General features: G+C 51.7%; 2 protein-coding genes across 7 annotated transcripts in view; one reads left to right on the top strand and one right to left on the bottom strand.

The window, feature by feature from the left end:
- RNF123 (ring finger protein 123) overlaps positions 1-19,670 on the bottom strand; it is a 70,318-nt gene extending 50,648 nt beyond the window's left edge. Inside the window, exons 1-11 of the mRNA XM_078776843.1 lie at positions 19,569-19,670; positions 16,823-16,939; positions 12,953-13,034; positions 9,958-10,040; positions 9,748-9,833; positions 9,592-9,646; positions 9,404-9,489; positions 6,896-6,982; positions 6,186-6,253; positions 5,775-5,900; positions 5,099-5,213 (exon numbers count right to left, since the gene is read on the bottom strand). Of these exons, the coding sequence (XP_078632969.1) occupies positions 5,099-5,213; positions 5,775-5,900; positions 6,186-6,253; positions 6,896-6,982; positions 9,404-9,489; positions 9,592-9,646; positions 9,748-9,833; positions 9,958-10,040; positions 12,953-13,034; positions 16,823-16,886 (852 nt within the window). The 5' untranslated portion in view covers positions 16,887-16,939; positions 19,569-19,670. The remainder of the gene's footprint in view (positions 1-5,098; positions 5,214-5,774; positions 5,901-6,185; positions 6,254-6,895; positions 6,983-9,403; positions 9,490-9,591; positions 9,647-9,747; positions 9,834-9,957; positions 10,041-12,952; positions 13,035-16,822; positions 16,940-19,568) is intronic.
- TSEN2 (tRNA splicing endonuclease subunit 2) overlaps positions 1-22,817 on the top strand; it is an 841,321-nt gene that overhangs the window by 713,440 nt on the left and 105,064 nt on the right. The window contains exon 1 of one of the 6 annotated variants that reach the window (XM_078776850.1): positions 18,521-18,923. The exons of 1 other annotated variant lie outside the window; for it this stretch is intronic. The gene's annotated coding sequence lies outside the window, so the exon portion shown is untranslated. Of the gene's footprint in view, positions 1-18,520; positions 18,924-20,164; positions 20,433-22,817 lie in introns of those variants that run through there. 4 more of the 6 variants (XM_068114197.2, XM_068114198.2, XM_078776847.1 and 1 more) reach the window with 4 other exon arrangements.

Genomic DNA, 22,817 nt, shown 5'->3' with positions numbered 1-22,817 from the left:
TTCACAACACCATTCTGCAACCGCACCACAAATGCCAATATCCAACCACAATTTACCTGCACCCTCTACCTAACACTTACACTACCCGCCCCGGGTATCCGTGATGGGGGTCCACTCTTCCCCCATTCACACCTTCGCACCATGCACACCACTCCGTACCACTTACTCCAACTCTCTCCACACACCTGTACTTGCACACCTGTGCTCTCACACCTGGTGCCACCTGCACCCTTCTCTCCCCAAGCGCATTCGCGCTGATCCACACACTCACTACTCATACACTGCTCCACACACCTGTCCAGTTGCACACCTGTGCAATCACACCTGTACAATCCTCACACACACAGCATCATCTCAGCTAACTACTCCCCTCTGAAACTTGCGCTTCCCAGTCGTCCCTTTTAAACTATTGCGCTCCCTCGTCATTATCATCCATACTAATCTACCTGCGTCCCCACTACAGGTATCAGTCACTAACTAAACTTAACGTTACCTAAGGTCATCTTCGCTAGATCCCTACACACCATATCCTAACCCACCCGGGCTAGTTTTCACTGCCATACACCCCACAAGCTATTGCTCCTTTGCCCCCCACGTCTGTGAAGGGTGGCAGGGATGCCATCCCACCACATCGGGCCCATCGCTCACTACCAATTTTGCACATCAAATTTCAACAAATTAAAAATTTGGCCAATCACTGCCCATCATCTGCCAATCACTACTGCCAATCCCTTGCCAATCATCAAATTTTGTTTTTCTCTAATTTTGGGTCCAAAACACTAACCTCATCACCCAGTCTACTCACTAATGCCTCTCGGTGCGCCAATCCCTGTCCAAAGCCCGGCTTCGTAAAGCCAAGCAATGGATGCTGGTTGTTTTGTGCCAGTGGCTGGCTGCATCCTGCCTTCGGTGCAGGGAAGGAGGTTTACCCGGCCCGAGATCCCACGCACCATCTCGGCACGGAGCCATCCAATGTCCCGATCTCGACCTGCCGGCACGTCTCAATAGAAAGTGGTCGCCATGACGACCCTTCCTATCGAGCTGCCCGCTCCGCCTAGTGGAGCCCGGACGCGGCCGCTCCACGCGAGGCCCAGCGTGGATCGCGCACGGCGGTCCTGTCGAACCCGCCGTGGCTCGGATCTCCGCTGGTTCTCGCGGCACGCGAAGCCCGGCACGCACCGAGGGCCCGATTCGGCTAAAAGTCGACCTAACCTTTGACCCGGTTATCGTCGACGCCTCGCCTGCAGGCTTACATGCATACGCTACCCCTTTCGTGCTCATACATGCAGCCGTTCCCATTCTCCTCGTACCTTTCCTTACACACCCAGGTACACCCATTCCACTCACCGCCTTGGTCACACACCTGACCACCGAACACTTTGGCACACATTCGTTGCTCGCACACCTCACCAATACACCGCTTCGCACCCCCTCCTCGGTCACCTCCTCTGTGACAATCACAGGTGTGCTCTCATTCGCACACCCAACCACGTGCCTCACCACCAATTCCAGCGTGCATTCCCACTCACGCTCTACCATTCCAGGTGTGCATCCTTCCATCCCAGGTGTACATCCTCGCTCACCTGTCACAACCAGCTCACTCTCCTTGTCACTCTCACTCCTCTCACCACCACTCTTGACAACGCACTCACCCTTACTCTTGACAGCACACTCTTTCCCCATGCATCTGTCCGTCACACACCTTTCTCGCGCACACTCTCCCGTTACACCCTCTGTAACACTCACCACAGGTGGACACTCTTCCTTACTTCTGACAGCGCACTCTTTCCTCATGCACCTGTCCGTCACACACCTTTCTCGCGCACACTCTCCCGTTACACCCTCTGTAACACTCACCACAGGTGGACACTCTTCCTTACTTCTGACAGCGCACTCTTTCCTCATGCACCTGTCCGTCACACACCTTTCTCGCGCACACTCTCCCGTCACACCCTCTGTAACACTCACCACACCACGCTTCCATGTGCTCCCTCGCACACGCGCTACGACCGACTCACTCTCGCCAGCACCCTCACTCCTTGGCACGCACTTTTTCCTCACACACCCCAGAGTCGGATTTTCTCGCACACCTCCTTTTTCGCACCCCAGACCTTTCGCACACTTCACCAGTGGCCTCTCACGAACACCCGGGTCCATCTCGACCCCCAAGCTCATTAAATCCCCTGGCGCATCATACGCACGACCATATTGGTCACCACTTACACCGGGTCCTCTTCCTCTTCGCTTCTCCTCCATCACCTGCGAATCCCTCATCCGGTTAATGAGCACATCATCACGATCCAAACACAGACTTTGGACCAATTCTTTTACTTCCTCCTTTATCTCTTTGTTATCCTCTCTCCGTCGCTTCTTAATTTCGCTCACCCCTTCTTCCACTTCTTCTAATTTCTGCTTCACCTCTTTTATGTCCCGGTACGTCTCCTCAAGCTCATCCTCTAAGGCTACCTTGACCGTTTCCATGTGCGTCCTCACCTGCCGGTCCGTCGTCTCCATAACCTCTATCACCTCGTCCAACCTCGTTGTCAGTCCCTCACGTACCATCTGACATTCCCTCTTTGTCGCTATCAAGTCGTTTTTTATGTCGTTTTGTGTCGCTTTCAACCCTCCTAATACCGCAGTGTTCCTTTGAACCTGCTCCACTAACTCCGTCTGTCCCACCGTCAGCTGCTCCACCTTCTGCGTCAGGTCCTCTATGCCACCTTGCAATTTTACAGTCCCCTTTCTCACCTCTTTCTCCATGCGCTCCTTACAGTGCCTCACCTCCTCGCGCACTCCTCCGACCTCCTCACTCACTCCTCTTCGGATCTCCTCTCCCATCACTTGCATCTCCTGCCCAGATGCCACCCTCATCTGCTCCATTTCCTCCCTGTGAGCATCCAGTTTGGTTTCTACCCCCATTCTGACCCCCTCTATCTGCTGCTCCATTTGTTTAACTTCCCTTTCCGCTTGGTCCCTCATGTCCCTCAATTTGCCTTCCATACTGTTTTCTAACCCCTCTAACCCTTTTTGCATCCCTTCCATTTGATTCTCTTGAGCGGCCATTCTGTTTTCTACCCCCGTTAACCCATTCTTTACTTCTTTTATCCCGTTGTCTAACTCCTCAAAATTATTGTCTAACTTCTCAATTTTCTTGTCTAACTCCTCAAAATTATTGTCTAACTTCTCAATTTTCTTGTCTAACTCCTCAAAATTATTGTCTAACTTCTCAATTTTCTTGTCTAACTCCTCAAAATTATTGTCTAACTTCTCACTGGTACCCCTCGCTTCGTCCCTCATTACCCCCATTTGGTTTCCCATTACCCCCATTTGGCCCTCCAATCGCTCACCCTGAGCATCCATCCGGTTCCCCAATTGGTTACTCTGCAGTTTGAGGGACGCCTGCATTTGCGCCATAAATTGCTCCATGAGGACCTGCATCTGGGCCATCCCTCCCACTTGTGCAGCGGGTGCGGCCGCCGTAGCTATGTGCGAGGCGCCATTTCGCGCGTCTGCTACCCCCGCTGTTTCGCTCTCCTCACGTGTCTCAATTTGGTCCTGGACCGACCCTGCTTCACTCTCCCCTACCGGACCCCAGCCGTCTTGATCCGCCATAGCGCGACTTGCAAAATTCGAGTTTCGTAAAACAAAACAAATTTCGGCCGCTCCAAATTTTGACCAAATTTTTTTTTTTCCTCTATTCGTTTTTTTTTTTTCAAAATTTGGTCGGGCCTCGAATCTCACTCCCGACACCAATTGTTACTCTAATAGTACAATTGGTGTTCCAAAATTTGGGCTAAATAAATTTAGTCCCAGGTTCGAATCCAACTCCTGACAACCAATTGTTACAGATACGACTTTGATGGTATGGTGGGCCGAGCGGGATGGCCGCCGTATCCGTACAAGTTACCCCGATTGCACCCGGGGTTGACTAATCGCGCTATGCTGGCTCAATAAGAAAAAGAAGACACCCGGCTGGATTATAATGACACAATACGACACCAGGGGTTCAGTTCTCAAGTATATTCGTACGGAAAAAGGTTAGATTACAACTACAAGAGGGACAGCATAGGAAGACAGGCACTTAGACACACTCTTATATTAACCCTAGACAGACCACAGATAAACGGGACAACGCTGACTCACACGGGATTTGATGGCAAGGAAAGCGGCAGTCGATGGCTCAGGTGCACCTGGCTCAGGGACAGAATCACGTACGGTGGTGTCCAGCAGATGCGGGGAGGTCGCTCAGCGCTCGTGGGTCGCGACTTTGGTGGAGATGCCGGGGAGGTCGCTCAGCGCTCGGGAGGGTGGCGTCTTGTCCTTCCAAGCTCGGGGCGCATCTGACGTCACGTCCGGCGCGGGGCCGCGTATATCCGGCGGGGAGTGACACGCCCTCGGCTCGTTAGCGCCGCCCCAGATGGCATCGGCCCATGGCTTCTCATTGGGTGCGGGGGGTACCGGCTCCGCCCTTGACGAGGGGCCGACAGGGAGCCCCTTCGTGGTAACCCCGTGGAGCGCGTGGTCAATGGCGGCTAACCGAGCCGGAAGGAGGACGCCCACTCCCCATGCCGTCACCGCGCCGCCCCCCTCTTTTGTTGTTGTTGTTGTAGTTGGCGCTTCTTCATGGGGAAGAGATGCGGAGAGGTATGGGGAGGTCCTAAACTTCCTAACAGGTGCCATATAATCACATTCTGGTGCAACGAAGAGTCATAATTAATGGAAACAAGTCCTTAACTGACATAGATTAAGAATAACTAGCAAGATGTCCTATAATTGTCTACGTGTGGTGCGGGGGACCTGGGCACGACATTTAATGGGGGGATGAAGGGGAAGATCGGCTCTAATGGGTGTTGTTTACAGACAATGGGACTAGGGAATGGGGTAAGGGAGAGTTGGGGAGTATCGGAGAAAATAGGGGAATATTTACAAGCGGATATGGAGGCCAAATTCCATATTCGCAACAATATAGACAAAAAAGACAAAGTTAATAGACAAAAAAGTCTGCACATCATAATCAGACTTTTTTGTGCTAACATAATATCAGATGGTACCCTAAATTACCTTGCAATAACCTTTATCCTGTTGCAACTTAACTCACATGAGGATCCACTGTCATAGTCATAGCCGATTTAAGATACCCCATTAGTTCCTGGGCCTGCTGGAGATCAGCAAATGGTGGATCCTGAAGTGGCTGGTACCCTTCAACAGGGTATGTGGGCTGGAATCAAGGAAAAGAGACTGTAAATAAAGATATTAATCTGAAAGTTCCGGAATCATTTAGAATTTCAATCAGAAACTATGTGCAACTCAACTTGAGTAAATCTTTATATGTACAGACAGTAACATAGCTCTGGCTTTACATATCTGACCTTCAATAATAAACGATAGGGTATATTGATATATTGGTTACAATGAAGGTCTAATAAGGTATGGCAATAACACTGGGACACAATGAACACAATGGCCATTCGCTCTTGCTTATCCAACAAGCCGCGTTGCTTGGCAGATTCACTTTACTCAATTTCAAGTTGATAACACCCCATCATCAAATTGTTAACCGGTACAGGCTGCACTAGCCTGACAGTTTTTGTAAACATAAAACTTGGGCTCATTTCAATAACTCAACTTACAAACTGGTGTTACGACAACAGCAGCAATCTCAACGTGCCTGCTCGGTGTAACTACAACTTGATCTGGACTGTCAAGGCCCAAACTATATCCCAAAGCTTTGGTTCCACCATCAACGATAGAAAGAATCTTCATGCAAAGGATATCTCAGTGGTCTCCCTCCAAAGTTGAAGACGACGTTTTCTCGGAATGACAGGCTGACAGCAGGAAAATACGCCATTTTGGGCCCAAGACGCACGTCCGAAAAGGCCGTTCCAAGTGCCACGCCGTTCCTGAGGGACATTACAATGGAGCAACTCTGAAGGTATGATAAGCAGTAACTCACTAGGCAGACTGAGACTGCTCCTAAAGCAAGTATTCCCAAACCCAAACTTTGTGTGAAATGAACATCGTCATTATTGGCAAATATTCAAAAGTGATAAAATTATGTGAATATGAAAAATATTTGCATGAGCAGATTAAAATAACCCCACTTCATATCATACAGCCATCAACATTAGTTGAGTGAAACTTTGGACCGCGGACCAACAATACATGAAGTCACCGACATAACTCACAGAAAGAAGGAGCAGGTTCCTTCGTCGAGGTCCAAAAGGCAGGTGGCTATATCACCAGCAGCCCAGGGCTGTGAACAAGGAAAGAGCCACTCACACCGAGCAGCGTAAACTTGCCAATGTACACACACTCACAAGTAGGGCAGGGTATATAAACCGACAAAAACAAGTTTCAAATCAAATAATAAACAAGAAGACGTCATGCGGAGCACGATACTTGCAAAATCGGCCCCCCACCCCCAAGAAAAAAAATTCCATTGATGCAGCAAATTGTCCATTTCATCAAGATTAAAATTGACAATCTTGATCAAAGCTCGGGTCAACAGGAAGAAAAGTGACGATTTTTCAATGAAAAATGATGATTTTGGAAGGTTGACCTTGAGTTGACCTTTGACCGTTTGACCTCAAAAATAGTTCATTTCTCAATTTAGTGACTTGATATACAAATGCTATTCAATTTTCAAGTCACTCGTATTTAAAATGGCGATTTGAGAAATTTGACCTCCAGATGACCTTTGACCTCAAAATCAATAGGCTTCTCAATTGGGACGACCTATACAACTCGGTGAAGTTTCGTGACGATCGGTTTAGAATTGTGACCTGTAGGCCGGTGACAAACAAACAAACAGACAGACAGACAGAACCACAAACGCAACCGACCAATATACTTGAAAAATCTTCGATTTTGCAAGTAATAAACAGTGGTTACATGCCTTGCCGTAATTGGTAGTTGTGACATTCCACTTGCGCACTCGGCTGCCATCGTATGCGTACGAGTTTGGCGTATCTCCGACCCCTTCCTGGTAAAGTACAAAGCCTGTGAACGTTTTGCATTTTGCACAGCACCAATAAACTTTTAGACCGCTTCGCTTTTCCAATTACCAAAATCAATTTATGGGTCTAGCACTTCAAACACATTTGAAAAGAGTCCTGGTAGAGAAATAATAAGCTTAAAGATAAATATATTGGAAGGAAAATGAATCCTTCGTCTCCACTAGAGAGTTCGGGCCTTGCCTGTGGCGGAACTAGGTCGAGCCAGAACCAGATGCACCATTCCGCTTCGCATGGCCTAAATACAAAGTCGACGATAATATGATATTCACACGTGCCACGGTGTAATAACACCCATATGTGGGCAAGACGTTTATGGTTGTAGTCGGTAATTCCCGATGTACGAATACTCAGCTGCCATCAATACGCATAAGAGTTCGGCATATCTCACAGCCTTTCCTGGTAAAGTGCAAAGCCAATATAACAGACTCCATGTCGAGTCTTTGCTTGAAGAGGTACGCAACGTTTTGCACAGCATAATAAAAAGCAGTGGCTGCTGCAACTTTTAGGTATGCCATCGTGGCATTAAACACCCTGCAAGACAATTCAAAACGACATGCATCATTTGCTAGAAAGCTGGAGGATTGAACACTATATATATATATTTATTTTTCTGCGACTTTTGATGAACCAATAAGTATTGGCTGCATTTGTGGCAAGCTAAGTCGGCTGTGGGCGTCTATAAACTCTACAGTATTTCAGAAATGCACACTTTTATATACACATCTAAAAAAAAAAAAGAAGGAATTTGCGAGCAAGTAATCTTCGTCTAATGGAGCAAACGTGAATGTCACCGGAGCTTCAAAATTGACATGTGGCGGACATTGCGCCACCTTTGGTGGTAGCCAGTATTACAAATAATCTTCCTTTATCATATGACTAGAAAGAGTACCCGTCCCAAGTAACAGGAAAAGCTAGCAAAAGTATCCTCCTCCTCTCTATCCCTCTCCTTCTCCCCTCAACCCCTCTCCCACACTCTCTCTCTACCCCATTCCCCTGTCCCTCTCCTCTCTCCACCACTCCCCCCATCTCCCCCACTCCTCTCCCTCCCCCACTCTCCTTTCTCCCCCGCTCCCTCCTCCCTGCCCTCTCCTCTCCACTCCTCCCCACCCCACTTCCTCCCCACCCCACACCACCCCACCCCAACCCAACCACCCCTACCCACCCCGACCCACTCCAACCCCCCGACTCCAACCGACTCCAACCGACTCCAGCCCACCCCACTCCACTTCACCCCACTTCACCCCACTCCACCCCACTCCACTCCACTCCACTCCACCCCACTCCACTCCACTCCACCCCACTCCACCCCACCCCAAAGGCTGAGCTGGTGGATGAAAATACCCGTCCCATTTATCATATGACTAGAAAGAGTACCAGTCCCAAGTAACAGGAAAAGCTAGCAAAAATATCCTCCTCCTCTCTATCCCTCTCCTTCTCCTTCTCCCCCTCCCCCCTCTCCCACACTCTCTCTCTACCCCATTCCCCTGTCCCTCTCCTCTCTCTCTTCCTCTCTCCACCACTCCCCCCATCCCTCTCCCTCCCACACTCTCCTTTCTCCCCCGCTCCCTCCTCCCTGCCCTCTCCTCTGCACTCCACTCCTCCCCACCCCCCCCCAACCGACTCCAACCCCCCCCCAACCGACTCCAACCGACCCCACTCCACCCCACTCCACCCCACCCCACCCAACTCCACCCCACCCCACCCCACCCCACTCCACTCCACTCCACTCCACTCCAAAGGCTGAGCTGGTGGATGAAAATACCCTTAGGACCATCCTCGGGTCGGACTTGGTCTGTGTGCCAAATTTGGTGGTTGTTGGCCCAGTGGTCTTTGGGGAAAAAAGGTAAACAAACATACTGACAGACAGCCAGCCATCTGACAAATTTTACTTATTAGATAAATCAGTTATATTACCCCAGGACAAACACTGCACAACACAGCAGCACGGACAGGGCACAGCAGCACGAACACGGCACAGCAGCACGGACACGGCACAGCAGCACGGACACGGCACAACGCAGCAGCATGGACGTGGCACAGACACGACACGGCACAGGCATGACATAGCAGCACGAACATGACATAACATCAGCATGGACAGGGCACAGGTACGAAACAGCAGGACGGACACAGCAAGGCACGACACAGCAGAACAAATACGACACAGCAGCATGGACACGGCACAACACAGCATCACAAACACAGCACAGGCATGACACAGCAGCACAAACACAGCATGACAGTATCAGAGACATGGCAAAGGCAGCACACAGCAGTACAAAAATGGCACAACAGCAGCACGGACACGGCACAGGCACGGGCATAACACAGCAGCACAATCACGGTACAACAGCAGCACGGACACGGTTGATCACAGTGTTCATTACCTCCTGATTGAAGCGACATTCCAGGGTGCACCAGCCAATCTGCATCAGGCCTTGAGAGGATAGCATTACCTCATACATCCAGCGGCCTGTGGGACATCACCACATTACACATGCTCAGGTGAAGGCTAAGGCTAAGGTTAGGCCACCACCAAAGGCCTTTTGCATATGTATATTCATGCTCAACACACCTTTATAAACACAAGTCGATGACCTGATGGAGCTGAAGTTACTGTGACCAATAACCTGAGAAGAGTAGAATATTACTTTTACAGGAATAGAATGTGCATGTAATTTAATGAAAGCGAAATAGACCCAAAATTCCACCTCGCCTCACACAGACTCACTCCCAGGAGATCTTCATCAACGATAAGTAGACCCTCAAAGCCATTAGAGCGATCCATTACCACCCTTGATGGCCCTAGCCGTCCATCTGTACATAGAGAGTTCAAGGATCAGAATTAAGCAACCAGAAACTACGTAAGAGTTGGACAACTAGGCCCAATAACGTTTGCTGTGGTTTGCACTCAGGAAATGTGACATCTTCCGCCACGCACCTGTCTGTGATCGAGAACTCTCAAGCCCAGTAGAAAGCAAATGTGAAATATGTTGTGGAAGATTCTCAAAATTTAGCGTTTTCCTGCAATGAAATATCAAAACATGGATCAATATTGTACAGATACAGATAGACAAAAACACTTGTGGCTTGAAATGCACAAAACAAATGTATTGTGCTACATAGCACAACGAAGATAAAGCAGACAGTGATGTCTTTCTCATGATTAAACACCTGAATCATCTTGTGGAAAACGGTACCAGGGGAGAAAGATGTGAGGGCAAAGCATAATGATAATCAAGATGAAAGTGAAAAGTGGAAAAGGACACATGTACAATGAGAATGTCGGATAAACCGCAGCGGGAATCCTGAAATATAACTGCGGGACAGCAAACATCTCCATGTCACGAAACATAACCGTCGCCAAACACAGTGGTGCCCTGAAGTCGCCAAACGCAGCGGCGCGCCCCAAAGTCGCCAAACGCAGCGGCGCGCCCCGAAGTCGCCAAACGCAGCGGCGCGCCCCGAAGTCGCCAAACGCAGCGGCGTGCCCCGAAGTCGCCAAACGCAGCGGTGCGCCCCAAAGTCGCCAAACGCAGCGGCGCGCCCCAATGTCGCCAAAAGCAGCGGCGCGCCCCGAAGTCGCCAAATGCAGCGGCGCGCCCCGAAGTCGCCAAACGCAGCGGCGCGCCCCAAGGTCGCCAAACGCAGCGGCGCGCCCCGAAGTCGCCAAACGCAGCGGCGCGCCCCGATGTCGCAAAAGGCACCGGCAAGCCCCGATGTCGCAAAACGCAGCGACGTGCCCCAAAGTCGCCAAACGCAGCAGCGCGCCCCGAAGTCGCCAAACGCAGCGGCGCGCCCCGATGTCGCAAAAGGCACCGGCGAGCCCCGATGTCGCAAAAGGCACCGGCGAGCCCCGATGTCGCAAAACGCAGCGGCGAGCCCCGATGTCGCAAAAGGCACCGGCGAGCCCTGATGTTGTAAAACGCAGTGGCGAGCTCTGGTGTCGCAAAACGCAGCGGCGAGCCCTGATGTCGCAAAACGCAGCGGCGCGCCCCGATGTCGCAAAACGCAGCGGCGAGCCCCGATGTCACAAAACGCAGCGGCGAGCCCTGATGTCGCAAAAAGCAGCGACGCGCCCCGATGTCGCAAAACGCAGCGGCGAGCCCCAATGTCGCAAAACGCAGCGGCGTGCCCCGATGTCGCTAAAGGCACCGGCGAGCCGCGATGTCGCAAAACGCAGCGGCGAGCCCCAAAGTCGCCAAACGCAGCGGCGCGCCCCAAAGTCGCCAAATGCAGCGGCGCGCCCCGAAGTCGCCAAATGCAGCGGCGCGCCCCGAAGTCGCAAAACGCAGCGGCGTGCCCCAAAGTCGCCAAACGCAGCGGCGCGCCCCGAAGTCGCCAAATACAGCAGCGCACCCCGATGTCGCAAAAGGCACCGGCGAGCCCCGATGTCGCAAAACGCAGCGGCGAGCCCCGATGTCGCAAAAGGCACCGGCGAGCCCTGATGTCGCAAAAAGCAGCGGTGAGCCCTGATGTTGTAAAACGCAGTGGCGAGCCCTGGTGTCGCAAAACGCAGCGGCGAGCCCTGATGTCGCAAAACGCAGCGGCGCGCCCCGATGTCGCAAAACGCAGCGGCGAGCCCCGATGTCGCAAAACGCAGTGGCGAGCCCTGATGTCGCAAAAAGCAGCGACGCGCCCCGATGTCGCAAAACGCAGCGGCAAGCCCCGATGTCGCAAAACGCAGCGGCGCGCCCCGATGTCGCTAAAGGCAGCGGCGCGCCCCGATGTCGCAAAACGCAGCGGCGAGCCGCGATGTCGCAAAACGCAGCGGCGAGCCCTGGTGTCGCAAAACGCAGCGGCGAGCCCTGATGTCGCAAAACGCAGCGGCGAGCCCTGATGTCGCAAAACGCAGCGGCGAGCCCTGATGTCGCAAAACGCAGCGGCGAGCCCTGATGTCGCAAAACGCAGCGGCGAGCCCTGATGTCGCAAAACGCAGCGGCGAGCCCTGATGTCGCAAAACGCAGCGGCGAGCCCTGATGTCGCAAAACGCAGCGGCGAGCCCTGATGTCGCAAAAAGCAGCGGCGAGCCCCGATGTTGCAAAAGGCACCGGCGAGCCCCGATGTCGCAAAAGGCACCGGCGAGCCCCGATGTCGCAAAACGCAGCGGCGAGCCCTGATGTCGCAAAACGCAGCGGCGAGACCTGATGTCGCAAAACGCAGCAGCGAGCCCTGATGTCGCAAAAAGCAGCGGCGAGCCCTGATGTCGCAAAACGCAGCGGCGAGCCCTGATGTCGCAAAACGCAGCGGCGAGCCCTGATGTCGCAAAATGCAACGGCGAGCCCTGATGTCGCAAAACGCAACGGCGAGCCCTGATGTCGCAAAATGCAGCGGCGAGCCCTGGTGTCGCAAAACGCAGCGGCGAGCCCTGATGTCGCAAAACGCAGCGGCGAGCCTGATGTCACAAAATGCAACGGCGAGCCCTGATGTCACAAAACGCAACGGCGAGCCCTGATGTCACAAAATGCAGAGGCGAGCCCCGGCATTGCATTGTAAATGGATGTGAACTTGATATCCCGTCATGAGATAAATGCTCAGATGGGAATGCTAACCAGGACACCACTACCAAGACATTTTGTAGTACAAGATTAATCACAAATCGTTTTGTTAACAACGAATACAATTTCTTAATGTTATAATAAATTTTTTATCCCAGGATGAAAAATTGTCTGGACTTCCACTCAACAAATAGGGAATCATTTGCAGCTACTCTTTGCCAAAAGTAGCTTTGCTGGCTCACATTAATAAGAGCAACCTTTTCATCCTTTGTCCAAGTTCAGTTAAACCTCAGGTCGAATCAGAATGTCAGTCAACAATGGTGTTCAATAAATGATGATAGTTTAGAGCCCATTTACAGGCAGTTGGTGTCAAAACTCAAGGTGGAAGGGGAAGTAGAGCAGTGAGTTGGGGACAGTGGTTCTAAACAAAAGCCGTACCGTGAGCTGGCGATTTTGGTCTGTTCCGGCTCAGGGAAAACACAATGGAGGTAGTTGCTAAGAATGTGCTCTGCGGCAACACCTGACAGGAATAAGCAAAGATCATTAGTGCCACACTCCAGCCCATCATCCTTGATTTGCCATAAATTCAATCGCTGATAGCATATTTGTATGAGAGTAAAGCAGGCAGTTCCTATCCTTTTCAGATATGTGTGTATCAAAACAAAAGTGTCACTATATAACAGATGTCCTTTTATTATGCTGCGAGTTAAGATTGTAATGAGGCTAGGGTATTTCACACAAAGTAATTAATGCATGGACTGGTCTTCCTGGGAAGATGGTGGCAGCAAGGACAGTAGATCATCCGATTAAAATGGAATTGGATAGGGACTTTGAATCAATGTAGATAGAGGGGTACAACAAGGCCATAGACAGAAATGGAAGGTGGAACAGAATTGGGTGATCTATGGGCTTTGTGTGAAGATTGTGTTGTCTAAATATATTGAGATTCTGAGTTGGAAGTGCTGTCAAGTGTCAATATGTCTGTGTTAATGTAACACTCATCCAACTATCCCCTCCCCCCTCCAACTCCCCCATCTCTCCCCTCAAAAGATATTAAAAATCCCAAATAAATGTCTCCATAAGTTGCAATTGATTATGTACCTCTTTGCAACTACCCTCCCCCACTGTCCCTCTTCTCCAGTCTCCAGTCTCCCTTCCCATTCAAGAGCTGTCGGGTCGGATTGGGTTTGTGGTGCAGGGGAGTTTGCGATTCGTGTCCTGGAGGGTGATTGTGGCCATGGAGTGTGTGATTGAGTGAGTGTGTGTGTGTGTGTGTGTGTGTGTGTGTGTGTGTGTGTGTGTGTGTGTGTGTGTGTGTGTGTGTGTGTGTGTGTGTGTGTGTGTATGTCACAGACTTGATTGGCCTCCTGTTTCGATATTTTCTTGTGTAGTATTTCTTAATGAAAGTAAAAGTAAGTGGCCCTATAAAAAGGATGAGAGTGAGAGATCATGGATCATGGAAGCCAGACAACATAGTGGTGATGGGCGGGCACGAACAACATTGCAGTGATGGGGTGAGCATGAACAACAGTACGGCGATGGGCAAGCACGAACAACATCGTGACGTTGGCAAACACAAACAACATCGTGACGTTGGTGAGCACGAACAACATCGTGGAGATGGAGGAACTAGTTTGACCTAAAAATCCAAAAGTACAAGTTCACTCACATGTTAATAGCTTATATTTATTGATAGCAGGGATCCATGGAACATCCACGCAATGTAAAATGTGACTTCAAGATATCAACCTCCCCTACTCTCCCAAAGCCCAAGTACTCAACCTCCCCATCCCAACCCCAAGTACTCAACCTCCCCCTCCCAACCCCAAGTACTCAACCTCCCCCTCCCAACCCTAAGACCTTAATACCCTCCCTCCAAATCTGCTCAACTCTCCCCTTCCTTCCTCCAACCAAAAGTCCTCAACCTCCATCCTAAATCCCCAACCCCCAACTCTGTCTAATCTAATCTATGCTATGCTCTCCTCCTCTACCCCCCCCCCCCCCACCTCCTCTGTGTCCTCCCACTCATAAAAGTAAAAGGGCATTCCCACATCGATCATTATATATTTCTTCATTACCTTATTGAAACAGCAAAATATTTAACTCCTTCCTCTCCCCTATGATGCTATCACCGACTTCTCAGAAACCAAGATTGAACAGCAACAGCATGGCTCCTATATGTCATGGCCCATCATGGTCACCTGTACAACTCATAAGCCCAAGAGATATATGGAATTTTGCAACTAGCCCCATGGAATTGCAACTCTTAAGTGACCATAAACAGCCCAATTGTGCCAATAAATTACCCTAAACCAATTATCTTCTTCCTGATGCATATATACACATTGTTGGAAGTAAATACCATATACGGATTTTTTTTCTTCACAATCTCACGAGATTCTGCTTTAGTTCTGTTTTTTGCTTTGCAATTGAAGTTTTGCAGTTCTGTTTTAAGTTTACTCTCATTCATATTTAAATTTAGCAAACAAGGAAGTTCTGAGGCTGCAAAATGGATCCATAATGACTGTCCAGGCCCCCAGAGCTGCCTGTGTCGCATGGTTCAGTGCTGAGGCCTACATGGTTCTGCCGTGATGAACCCACGGATAGTCTCGGTGCGGGCGAGGTGCACCCTCTCTCTCCCCTGCCAGCATTTACTGCATGCAGCTGTTCGTGAATGTGGTGGTCTCAGTGCTGTCTGGGATCATGACCATTCGGGCCGCTCCTGCAGTGGCCGGGAGGCTTCTAGCAGTGGGTTTGATCGGCAAGGTTTTGAGCAAGGATTGTGATAGAAGAATGCCTGAAGCCTTGGGAGTCGCGAGTGGTGCCATAGTGGTTCCTGGCATGAGTGGTTTGTTGACATTTTGGGCCTGCCTTGGCGTCGCAAACTGGCACTCCCTTCCTGCTACGGCTGCCCTCCCTCTGCTCATGACTTGATCTGCTCACCATCGGGCCCACCACCGTGCTTCCCTCCGCCCGCTGCTTGGTCTGCGTGTGGACCTCGGTGTTCTCTGCAACGTGTGCATGCGACTTCTGTGTTTTTCTGCACAAACGCCATGGATGTCCTCGCTGAAGTTGTGGGCTGGAGGTCGGGGAGACGGTGATTGTCACAGCCTCCATGGCTTCTTCAGTCTGGTTGAACTTCATGGAGAGTCTTTGTACAGCATTATTTATTTGTTTATACATTTTTCTCGCTACACTTCACCATGCCTTTGCTGGACACCACTCTGGCTCTATTCTATCACAATTGATTGTTTGTTCTAATTACTATGAACTATTGATATTTTTAATTGCAATATTTTATAATTATGGCCTTTCATATTTTTTAGGCTTTTTTGTGTTGACATAACTTTATTACCTCTGTCACCAAAGGTGGATGGAGGTTATGTTTTCACCCCTGTCTGTCTGTCTGTTTGTTTGTTTGTCCGTTTGTGAACAAAATATCTCAAAAAGTTGTGGACGGATTCGGACGAAATTTGGCTGAGATGCAGCGTATGCAACCAGGACGAAATTATTAGATTTTGGTGAAGATCTGGATTCGGATTCGGCTACTATAATTTTTAAAGTGATTCTTCACCATTGGGAGATAGGGCCAAAGACTATACATAGCAGGATATCTCAAAATGTTGTGGACGGATTTGGACGAAACTTGTTGGACAGATTGTGTGTGTGACAAGGAAGAATCGATTCAATGTTGGTGAAGATCCGGATCCGGATCCGGCTAGTAGAATTTTTTAAGTGATTCTTCACGATTGAGTGATATGGCCAACCAGGCGGAGGTATGTTCTCTACTGAGTGCCGTTCTAGTTTCATCTGTTATACATGCCTGCGTATGTACTTGTAATTTTTAAAAATAGGTCGTACTTTTTAATTCATTTTATTTATTTGTAGATTTATTAAAATCATTGCAATTTATTTTTTTCATTATCTTGTTTTACATTTTATATTGTAAATCATTCACAATTCAGCTTCTGGCTGCGATGATTTTTATAATAAAACCATTAATTGAATTGAATTGAGATTCCCAGAACTCCTCGGACAAAGACCTTTATAACATGGGTTTTGTGGTCCCTAGTCGAGTCTTTAAAGAGGACATAGTATATTATTGTATAAAATGTAAAGATGTTTATCGTTAAAAACTTCTTCTTCTTCTTAAGCCTTAACTATGCACATCACACATGGTGGACATGTCACGCCTCAAAGAAAGATATTTTTGTGCATCAACAGATAGTTCACCAAATCACCATGGGTTGGGTATGTCACAAACATATCAAAAACCCACAAATAATTGCCCAAACGACTGTCACTCACCATTACATTTGGAACCTGCCATCTCTAAGGAGTGTGACTGGTTCCAAGAACCTTTGGATGTCATGTCTCCGTTGCGTTCCTTTCTTCCTTTCCACGACGAGACGTGATCACAAGCTCCTGAGGAAAAGGACAAAATTAACCTGAAGGAATAATACAATAATCAACCATCATACCCACGGTGCCTGCTTTGAGAATGTCTGACATGGTGTGAGTGGTTCAATGAGCACTATGGTCCTCAGTGAGAACCACCACCAGCACATCTATCTATAATTCCAGTAATCTCTGTGTGTATGTATGTATGTATGTCTGTATGTCTGTGACCGCTGTTTCTCGACAACCACGGGTCCGATATACTTGAAACTTGCCAGGTATATTGCTGGGGACCCGAGGATGTGCCTTTTCAAGGTTTCATATTAATCGGACAAGTAGTTACCGAGCTATGGCGATTTCTTTACCAAACTCCGCAAGCCGTTCGCTTTGGACCAAACCATTTCATGTAAATAGAGGGGGGGGATTGTCACCGTACTCGCAAGCCGTTCGCTTTGGACCAAACCATTTCATGTAAATAGAGGGGGGGGATTGTCACCGTACTCGCAAGCCGTTCGCTTTGGACCAAACCATTTCATGTAAATAGAGGGGGGGGATTGTTACCGTACTCGCAAGCCGTTCGCTTTGGCTTTGCGAATGGACCAAACCATTTCATGTAAATAGAGGGGGGGGATATAATTTTAGATATATATATAGTACGGGCATGCCCTAGTTTATATAAATGTAATACAAGCGATGTACCATCAGTGCCATGTGATCAGCGCTGTGTGCGACATCACGACTACAAACTCAGTGTTGGGATACAAATCTGCACTCTCTTGATTACATGCGGAACTGGAAAACCCTCTTTATCCATTTGTTGACTATTCCACCCTCTGCTGGCTTCTGCAGGATACACGCGGTCCACCATCAACCCCCTTCTCACGAAACTCCCAAAATGCAGAATCGCTGCTTACCTACACTCATTTGTTCCTCTTTTTTTCTCCCACCCGTGGAACCAACTTCCACAGACTCTTCAATCGCATTCTTCCCTCCAGGTCTTTAAGACAGCTGTTCACCACTATCCCAGATCATCCCCTATCCAAAACCATGACCTCTTCTCCCCCTCTCTCCCCAGCCCACCTCCATCCAAATGTCCAGTTTTTAATTCCTGAGTTAGCTTCTGTATCCAGCATGTCCAATGTCCATCCAATACATCCTCCCCTACCTCTCATCCCTTTCCACACCAATTGTTTTCCTGGGTCTCCCTCTATTTTGTCCTTCAACCCTGCTGTTGGTGTTTTCCCCTTGTTCTGTTGCATCCTGATCCATTCATTGTTCTAGCTCTGCCACAAGCCTTGACATCGTTTCCAACTCAGAACTCGACGAGACAACCCAGAGGCCAGAACCAGCCGAGCCAATTCAGGACTAATCTCAGACCACACAAGCCAATTCAGGAGCTTATGAACCAACCCAAGACCCAGCGAGTCAATTCAGGACATGCCGAGTTAACCCAGGACTTACCGAGCTAACCCAAGACACACCAAGCCAACTCAGGACCTGGCGAGCCAACCCAGGATCTGCCGAGCCAACCCAGGACCTGCCGAGCCAAACTAGGAACAGCCGAGCCAAACCAGGACCAGCCGAGCCAACCCAGGACCCGCCGAGCCAACCCAGGACCCTCCGAGCCAACCCAGGACCCTCTGAGCCAACTCAGGACCCTCCGAGCCAACCCAGGACCCTCCGAGCCAACCCAGGACCCTCTGAGCCAACCCAGGATCTGCCGAACAAACCCAGGACGTGCCAAGCCAACCCAGGTCCCGCCGAGCTTCTAGCCTTGGCCTCGGACAAGTTAACTCATGGCCCGATGAGCCAATCCAAGACATGGCAAGTCAATTCAGGACACGTCGAGCTAACCCAAGACCCACCGAGCCAACGTAGGACCGCCACGACAATTTTACAACCCAGGACCCGCTGAGCCAACCCAGAAACTGCCGAGCCAATCAGGGCTAGCCGAGCCAGTCCAGGATCCGCCAAACCAGTCTAGGAGACGCCATGACAATTTTAGGACCAGGTGAGCCAAACCAGGACATGGCCAGGCAGTCCAGGACCCGCCGATCTAGTCAAGGACTCGCCAAGGCAGTCCAGGAACCGTCGAGCCAGTCCAGGACCCGCCGAACCAGTCATAGACCCGCCGAGCCAGTCCAGGACCCGCCGAGCCAGTCCAGGACCCGCCGAGCCAGTCCAGGACCCGCCGAGCCAGTCCAGGACCCGCCGAACCAGTCATAGACCCGCCGAACCAGTCATAGACCCGCCGAACCAGTCATAGACCCGCCGAGCCAGTCCAGGACCCGCCGAGCCAGTCCAGGACCCGCCGAACCAGTCCAGGAACCGTCGAGCCAGTCAGTCCATGACTCGGCGGGGCAATTCAGGACCCACAGAACCAAACTAGGACTCGCTGAACCAATCCGGATTGCGACCTAAAACCCGCTGAACCAATCCTATCTGACCAAACGTAATGAATAAATTGTATTCAACGCCAAAGTGATCATTGTGAGATAAGGAAACAGTTGTGCTCGCCGGTGCTGTCACTTGTCAGTACTGTAAAGTGTATTACCGAACACTGATACGAAATTAAAGTTCGTACATAACACCGACACAAAGATAGAAGGACAAAGACAAAATAAATAAGCAGACAATCATTATTTGTTGAACTTACACCTTCGGCAGTCGGCCAACCTCTCTTGCTGTGGCGGTTTTTTTTTTTTTACCGAGGCCTACTATTATTTAGATTTTGTATTCTTCATCTCTCAATTATTTTCGCACTAATCGTTAGTATCGTCAAAAAAAACCTTAAATACTTATATTGAATGATATTTTTCGTATTATTAATCAGTTGTTGTACAACGTCGCGAACTATTCTGACATGGACATTATCAGCTGGAATTGTCACTTGATGGACAACCTCGGTGTGTTCAGTTACAATTTCTTGTCGAGCACTCGTCAAGCGGCTTAAGCACTCAAGCAAGCACTCCATTCGAAGCTGTTTATAAAGAACGGCTTGCTTGGCAAGCGCCAGCTAGCTTATTGGGAACTGAACACACTCCTGGAGCCTGGATTGAAGAATTCGCTGAAGCGACAGGACGCCCAATGGTAGCTATTGAATCCAGACAGCCGCCATCTTACCAGGGGCAAAAGATACGTTGCAGCAACAATAATAATAATAATCATCGAATAACACTCTACAGCGTGTCATAAACTCTTTATTTTGTGTGAATAGTACTTACGCACATATTAAGAGAGAAATTATCAAATAACAACAACAATATTGTAACGGATATTGTTCAGCTGACCGCCGGCTACCGATTCGAATCGGGATTGGAGTCGACACGGCCAAGGCAACCGCGGCTGGTGCAGTTTACAAGGGCTCGGATTGCCTCACACTTGAGATAAATATTGCCCTTCAAGTGAATTGATAATCCCTCTATCCTCCCCTCCCTGCCATTTTAATCTCATCTTGAACAAATTGTTCAGGTGACTTATGAGCATCACGCGCTCAGTCAGTGAGTATTCTATGACGTAGGTAAGGTAAACACACGGATCATCTGGGGGGGCTGGAGAGATCTGGGGGGGATAGAGAGATCATCTCCTCTTCCCCTCACTCCCACCCCACCCCACCCGACCCACCCACCTCCTCACATACCCCCCTCACTCCCACCCACCCACGTCCTCACTCCCACCCACCCACGCCCTCACCCCCTCACTCCCACCCACCCGCCCACCCCTCACTCCCACCCACCCACCCACCCCCTCACTCCCTCACTCCCACCCACCCACCCACCCCCTCACTCCCACCCACACCACCCACCCCCTCACTCCCACCCACCCACCCACCCCTCACTCCACCCACCCACCCACCCCCTCACTCCCACCCACCCACCCACCCCCTCACTCCCACCCCTCACTCCCACCCACCCACCCACCCCCTCACTCCCACCCACCCACCCACCCCCTCACTCCCACCCACCCACCCACCCCCTCACTCCCACCCACCACCCCCTCACTCCCACCTCACTCCCACCCACCCACCCACCCCTCACTCCCACCCACCCACCCACCCACCCTCACTCCCACCCACCCACCCACCCCCTCACTCCCACCCACCCACCCCCTCACTCCCACCCACCCACCCACCCCTCACTCCCACCCACCCACCCACCCACCCACCCCCTCACTCCCACCCACCCACCCACCCCCTCACTCCCACCCACCCACCCACCCCCTCACTCCCACCCACCCACCCACCCCTCACTCCCACCCACCCCTCACTCCCACCCACCCCTCACTCCCACCCACCCCTCACTCCCACCCACCCACCCACCCACCCACCCCCTCACTCCACCCACCCACCCCCTCACTCCCACCCACCCACCCACCCCCTCACTCCCACCCACCCACCCACCCCTCACTCCCACCCACCCACCCACCCCCTCACTCCCACCCACCCACCCACCCCCTCACTCCCACCCACCCACCCCCTCACTCCACCCACCCACCCACCCCCTCACTCCCACCCACCCACCCACCCCTCACTCCCACCCACCCACCCACCCCCTCACTCCCACCCACCCACCCCCTCACTCCCACCTCACTCCACCCACCCACCCACCCCCTCACTCCCACCCACCCACCCACCCCTCACTCCCACCCACCCACCCTTCACTCCACCCACCCACCCATCCCCTCACTCCCACCCACCCACCCATCCCCTCACTCCCACCCACCCACCCATCCCCTCACTCCCACCCACCCACCCATCCCCTCACTCCCACCCACCCACCCATCCCCTCACTCCCACCCACCCACCCACCATCCCCTCACTCCCACCCACCCCCCATCCCCTCACTCCCACCCACCCACCCATCCCTCACTCCACCCACCCACCCATCCCCTCACTCCCACCCACCCACCCATCCCCTCACTCCCACCCACCCACCCATCTCCTCACTCCCACCCACCCACCCATCCCCTCACTCCCACCCACCCACCCATCCCCTCACTCCCACCCACCCACCCATCCCCTCACTCCACCCACCCACCCATCCCCTCACTCCCACCCACCCACCCATCCCTCACTCCCACCCATCCCCTCACTCCCACCCACCCACCATCCCCTCACTCCCACCCACCCACCCATCCCCTCACTCCCACCCACCCACCCATCCCCTCACTCCCACCCACCCATCCCCTCACTCCACCCACCCACCATCCCTCACTCCCACCCATCCCCTCACTCCACCACCCATCCCCTCACTCCCACCCACCCACCCATCCCCTCACTCCCACCCACCCACCCATCCCTCACTCCCACCCACCCACCCATCCCCTCACTCCCACCCACCCACCCATCCCCTCACTCCCACCCACCCACCCATCCCCTCACTCCCACCCACCCACCCATCCCCTCACTCCCACCACCCACCCACCCATCCCTCACTCCCACCCACCCACCCACCCACCCACCCATCCCCTCACTCCCACCCACCCACCCACCCATCCCCTCACTCCCACCCACCCACCCACCCATCCCCTCACTCCCACCCATCCCCTCACTCCCACCCATCCCCTCACTCCCAACCACCCACCCACCCATCCCCTCACTCCCACCCACCCACCCACCCATCCCCTCACTCCACCCACCCATCCCCTCACTCCCGCCCACCCACCCACCCATCCCCTCACTCCCGCCCACCCACCCACCCACCCATCCCCTCACTCCCGCCCACCACCCACCCATCCCCTCACTCTCCGCCCACCCACCCACCCATCCCCTCACTCCCGCCCACCCACCCACCCATCCCTCACTCCCGCCACCCACCCACCCATCCCCTCACTCCCGCCCACCCACCCACCCATCCCCTCACTCCTGCCCCACCCACCCACCCATCCCTCACTCCTGCCCACCCAC

The sequence above is a fragment of the Myxine glutinosa genome, chromosome 4, assembly GCF_964187855.1.
Source record: "Myxine glutinosa chromosome 4, kmMyxGlut1.1, whole genome shotgun sequence".
NCBI classification, from domain to species: Eukaryota; Metazoa; Chordata; class Myxini; order Myxiniformes; family Myxinidae; genus Myxine; species Myxine glutinosa.
This window is presented reverse-complemented; position numbering and strand designations above follow the sequence as displayed.